Source organism: Onychomys torridus, chromosome 8 (genome assembly GCF_903995425.1).
Source record: "Onychomys torridus chromosome 8, mOncTor1.1, whole genome shotgun sequence".
Classification (NCBI taxonomy): Eukaryota; Metazoa; Chordata; class Mammalia; order Rodentia; family Cricetidae; genus Onychomys; species Onychomys torridus.
The window spans coordinates 17,205,443-17,211,187 of NC_050450.1; the positions used below are offsets into that span (position 1 = coordinate 17,205,443).

At 49.9% G+C, this 5,745-nt stretch overlaps 1 protein-coding gene across 1 annotated transcript; it reads right to left on the reverse strand.

Moving 5' to 3' along the window:
* Window positions 1–981: 981 nt before the first annotated feature.
* On the reverse strand, window positions 982–5,490 carry LOC118588494 (serine protease 30-like). The gene is made up of 7 exons (XM_036194828.1): window positions 5,450–5,490; window positions 2,659–2,669; window positions 2,578–2,604; window positions 2,299–2,464; window positions 1,936–2,207; window positions 1,407–1,567; window positions 982–1,236 (listed from the first exon to the last, which is right to left on the reverse strand). The coding sequence occupies exons 1-7, from the start codon at window positions 5,488–5,490 to the stop codon at window positions 982–984; spliced, it is 933 nt and encodes a 310-aa protein (XP_036050721.1).
* Window positions 5,491–5,745: the final 255 nt, after the last annotated feature.

The following is a 5,745-nucleotide window of genomic DNA, read 5'->3' on the forward strand; positions in this document are numbered from 1 at the left end:
AGAGAGAGTGCTGAATGGACACTGGCACTACACATGCAGACAAACCTCTATCCACATAAAATTATCAAGTCTTGTTAATAATGATTTATTTTGCTGGGCAGTGGAGGCACACACCTTTAATCCCAGCACTTGGGAGGCAGAGCCAGGCAGATTTCTGTGAGTTCGAGGCCAGCCTGGTCAACAGAGTGAGTTTCAGGACAACCAGGACTGTTTCACAGAGAAACCCTGTCTTGAAAAACCAAAATAATAATAACGATAATAATAATAATAATAATAATAATGATTTATTTTATGTGCTTGTGTACCACCATATGTATGTCTTCAGAGTCCAGAAGCAGGACCTCCTTTGGCTGTAAGCTGCATGATGTGGGTGCTAGGAATCAAATTCTGGTCTTCTGGAAGTCCCTTAACTGCTAGGCCACCTTTCCTGCTCCATGGCAAAGGACTTCTATTTATTTATTTTGTCAGAACAAAGATGCATTGTGAGCAAAGAATAAGAGCCACCAAGTGTGGTGGTTCATGCCTCTGATGCATTCACTTATATGGCTGAGGCCAGCGTTGGGTACATAGTGAGGCTTCCTACGGCACAGGAGCACAGGTTCTGATCCACACCTGTTTGACGGAGATTTTACCCCAGCCAGCTGGTTGTGTGACCTTAGGAAGTCCACACACCCTTTCTGAAGGAAGCTTCATGAAGCTTCCCTACTTCCCCGCTGCTGCACTGTGGGTGACTGAAAGGGTTAATACATTTAGAGCTGAATCAGGACCAGGCCTGTGGCAAGTGACACATGAGTAGCTGCCTGTGTTTGATAGGATGTGTGATTGCTGTGTCCTTAAAACTCTCCAAGTCACTTCAGCCTCCAAGACCTCCCAGGCTGTCACCTGCAAATCCACCATTTGAGACTTATTCCTCAGTGTCCACTCTAAGCTTCCAAGTCTCCTGTCCCACCAGGAGATGGTCCAGAACTCTAGAACTCTAGCTCACATGGCCCCTGGCAAGGCTAAGGCTAGCAACACTAGCAGCACTAGTAGCTGTGCCTCAGAGGCTCTGGAGTTGCATCCGCAGATGTCAGAGGGGTTCTCTGCCACGGTTCTCTGAATCCAATCTACATAAGCTGGCACCCGAGTGTAGACACCAGGCCTGTACGGCCGAGCACAGCCAAATCCCCAGCTGACGATCCCAACCTGGATCCAGGAACTATTGATGACACAGACCAGTGGTCCCCCAGAGTCACCCTGAGGGAGAAGGAGGAGAGCCCGGTTAAGAAAACTTTATAAAAACACTCTCTGCCAAGGCCACAGAGGCTGAGTGAGTGCCCTGGTCTTCCTCGGGTCCCTGGGATGTGGGGCATGGATGTGACTGTGAGGCAGGGATGCCAGGGAGAGGAGCAGAGGGCTGCTGTCACCTGGCAAGAGTCTCTCTGGCCCTCTTCAAAGCCTGCACAGAGCATGTCTGCCTGGATGAATCGCTTCCCTGACAAGCTGCTCTCTGGGATGTGGTACATCTTCTCACACTCCTCTGAGTCCAAGAGAGGCACAGCTAACTCCTGGAGGACACTTGACAGGTCTATACCAGAGAAAGGCCTGGCCTGAGTACACCCTGACCCACTGGAACCCTCCCACCATGCAGACAGCATGGACTTCCCACCATTTTTCTGTTCTCTAGTCCCTTCCATGTCCCAAGCCAGGAAACAGAGTCGGGGAGCAGAGTCCAAGTCCAGACTGGCCTGTGAGTTGTACCAGCTTCCATAATCTCATGGCTGCTGGGCCCCAGCTTACCCATTTCTACAGAATCCTGGAGACTGGATGGAGTTCCCCAAATCTGCCATGAATGGGCACCGTGGCCAAAGCAAAGCCCACAATTTGGAAGTACATCCCCTAATCAAGCCTTCCCATGGGCAGGAGTAGGGACTGGGTATAGACATATTCCCTCACCTCTTTTTTGTGTGGACCCCCAGCCTGTTACCCAGCATAGAGTCCCAGGGGTGAGAGGTGCTTGGGCTTCTGGGAGGCAGACAGGAGTGAACTGGGAAGGCTTCAGAGGAGTCTCCAGCTGTACCAAAGCAATGTCTCCACTAGACGTGTCTTCCCAGAGGTAGCTGGGGTACACAAAGATGCTCCTCACAGCCGCCAAGGTTATGGAGGTCTCCAGAAGGGAGAGTGTCAGTCCTCCAACCTTCACACTGAAGAAGCTGGGGTTCTGAGACCTGGGGAGAGATAGCCCGCCTGTTGAGGCGTCTGCTGGAGAGGGACAAGGTAAGGAGAAGGGCAGCCGCTCTGTACCCCTCCTTCACTCACCTACGGAAGCAGTGGGCAGCTGTGAGCACCCACCCCGGGTGGATGAGGGAGCCCCCACATATGTGGCCCTCTCCAGCTATCCACAGGCTGACCTGCCAAGGCCACTGTCCTTCCTGAGCATCTTGGCCACCCACGATCTTCCCAGCATCTCTGGAACGGCCACACACTGCAGAAGGACCCTCTCAGAAAGCCAATCCCACCTGGGACCCACCATCTCCAACATCTCCTTCCATCCCCTGCCCTGGACTCTTCCTTGGGTCAGCCAGGGCCGGTCATTACCTGAAGGCAACACATCCCCACGTCCCCCTAGAAAACAAGAGAAAGTTTCTCAGTGGTCTGGTTAATGCAGACACTCATAACTGGCCAAAATACTGAGAACAAGCGACTGAGTGCTCGGCTCTAAATGGGACATCCGTCTCTATAGGAACACACTCCCAAGCTCCAGACCATCTCAGGAGAGCAGGCAGGGAGAACGCAAGCTGTAGGGAAGAGTGCTGGGAAATGCTGTCCTCTGGACATGCCGCGGCCGGTGCCCTCTTACAGCCACTCCCAGGTCCCAGCTGTAGTAACCTGCATGGGACCTGCCCAAGAGCAGGCATTCAACACTCCAGTGTGGTGGGAGTGAGCTCCCAAGGCCACATCCAGCTGAAGGACTACCAGTTGACGGCTGATAGGTGAGGGAGAGTAATTTTTCTTTGGGAGTATGGCCACTGGTAGGTGGCCCGAGCTCCTGTGGATGACCCCACACCCGTGCCCACGTGGACAGCAGTATCTGGACTTGGTGTAGACAACCAAGAAGAAGATGAAGATGGTGGAGCTAGAAGAGTTATAGATTGGGAGCATCCAGGGGAACTGAAGAGAGGGGGATAAGAGATGGATATAATCAATATCAATTAGAGGGCTAGGGCCCTGGGTTCGATCCTCAGGTCAAAAAAAAAATTATAAACACATGAAACTCTCATCAAATTTTTAAAAAAGAAAACAAGAGAAGGGGTCTGGAGTCAGCATTCCATCCTCAAAGTTATCACCCCTCTTGTATAATATTAGAGGGACTAGCCTTAATATTATACACCCCAGGGGCTCAGGAGAGAGAACTACTAGCGGCAGAGACTGTTTTCAGGAAATAGAATCTCAGCACATGGAGCTCTATAGTCCACTTGCTTTAATTCCTCTGGCGTAACATCCTATACACACAGCTTCAGTTCTGTTCTCGTGCCTAGCTCCTTTCTTGCCTGATTTCTCTCTGTTTATCTACTGCTCCCTCTAAGTTCTATCTTAATTCTCTCGTCTTAACTCTGCCTCACCTAGGGCCTTTTCAGCTTGTTCTTACCCATCTAGTACTTCCCCATCTGAGTCTTCCTCATCTTCCATCTCGTTCCTCTAGTTCTCTCTTCTAGCCCTTCAATCTAGTTCTTCCCCATCTCAGTTTGTTCCTCTCCAGTTCTTACCGTCTAGTTCTTCCATTCTCTTTTCTCTTCTCCGTCCTCCCGTGCCCTGGGAGTCCCGGTATATATACACTTACAAGCAGTATTCCCTTGGCAGTGCAAAGCCAGGCTTCCAGGGTCAAACCGAGGGGTGATAAGAATCCCATAGAGAGGCAATAAATGTTAATTATCATTTGCAACTCCAAAGGGAAATGACCAATGGGGAATGAATAACTAAAGGCTAAATTCGAGTAATATCTAAGAAGAAGGATCTTATGTGCTCAACTATAACCTCAAACGTGATTGGTAGAAAATGTTAAGACTCTGTAAGTTGCTAGGTCAATGGGAGAAAATAAAACTGTCTTCTTTTTCCTGTGGCTCCTATCTGTCCAAGCTATCTGCCATTTTTCTGCAGGGTGGGGGAAGGTGTGCTCGGTTGCTAGGAAACCTGTGTACAACTAGATGCTTCTGGTGATAAAGGGAGATCTGGAACTGGAGGTAAGGTTTGGGAAAGGAGGAAGTTAAGCTTAATTGGCACATCCGCCAGGCCTGCTCAAAAAGGTAGCCTGGATGCTTAAGTCTGTTCTTAGAGAGTACAGAGGTGTCTCTGATAGGGTGCTTTCCTCCATCTGGGGATGGACCTGGCCGGATGCTGCCAATGACGGTAATTACAGGGAGGCTTGAACTGGGGTTCTGGCTGAGCATAGCTGTCAGTGGACAGAAAGTTATCTAAATATTCCTAGAAGTGGTTACGTAAGGAGTTAGAAGTCTATAAAGTTAGTAAGGCTGTAAGAAAGGAGGGTCTGAGCTAAATTGTGTAAAGCTATTACTTAACATCCACCTGACCTAGGCAGTGTCTCCTTGTGGAATTTGCCTTAAATCAGGAGACTTTCATGTGGACTATTATTACTGCTAGTCCTTGAAAGTGGCTAAGGATGCCAGGCGGTGGTGGCGCACACCTTTAATCCCAGCACTCGGGAGGCAGAGCCAGGTGAATCTCTGTGAGTTCAAGGCCAGCCTGGTCTACAGAGCAAGATCCAGGACAGGCACCAAAACTATGCAGAGAAACCCTGTCTCAAAAAAACCAAAAAACCAAAAACCAAAAACCAAAAAACAAAAAAAGAAGAAAAGAAAAAAAAAGAAAGAAAGAAAGTGGCTAAGGGAGATATCTGGTTCCAGAGAAAGCCTTTCCCGAGGCTGTTCTCCAAATTCCTGGAATGTGTATGTCCAGAGAGTGATCCGTCCACACTGTTAGCCCTTCTTAGGGAAAAGTCAATTGGGAAAACTATGAAGGCACACATGATTTTCATAACAGAAGACAGCTGATATATAACAAGCCAAGTAACACCAAAGCACCTTGGAATTTGGCTTCCTCTGGAGGAATTCCCTGATCCCTCCAGGTAGTGACTTTGCCATATCCAGCTCAGTTCTTATGATATATTCCTGCGGCCCACAGCACACCCCCATGAGACATGGCTCAGGGACATCGCCCCACTCAAGAATAGCCACCCAGCCTCCTCTTGACTCTCTCTCCTCCTGCCTCCCTCATAGAGTCAATGGACACATGGCTTTTGGCCTCGTACTTTGAGCCCTCTCCTGGTTGTCTAGGGAGAGCAGCTGAGGATCATAAGGAAGCAGGATAGTGGAGGAAGCGTCCTGAGACCATCCTGGGGGAAAGGAGTGGAGGATGGCTGAAGAATGAACACTCCTTACCTGGTAGCAGCAGCAGCAGCAGCAGCAGAAGGATGCACCTTGCCCAGGACTTCATGGTTCCTCTCCGGTCACAGCACAGTGGGGTCAGAGTCCTTGGCTCACTCTAGGGGAGGGTTGCATTTCAGAGTTTAGAGGGAATCAACCTGGAACCTAATTACCTGACCAGACCTGCCCATTCAGGCTCCTGTCCTGCAGTTGCAAGGATGTGGTTTGGTAAGGCCAAGGAGCTCGTGGCCCTTGAGGAGCCGGAGCTGATAGGAGCTGATAGGAGCTGTGTGCCAGTCCACCTGTGAGGTTAGCGTAGGGAAGT

Coding starts and splice junctions, on each gene's coding strand:
- LOC118588494 (XM_036194828.1), bottom strand. CDS start 5,490: ATGAAGTCCTGGGCAAGGTGCATCCTTCTGCTGCTGCTGCT. Junction 2,208..2,298: donor GCTGCCCACTGCTTCCGTAG/GTGAGTGAAGGA, acceptor ATCTCTCCCCAG/GTCTCAGAACCCCAGCTTCT. Junction 1,237..1,406: donor GCCAGAGAGACTCTTGCCAG/GTGACAGCAGCC, acceptor CTTCTCCCTCAG/GGTGACTCTGGGGGACCACT.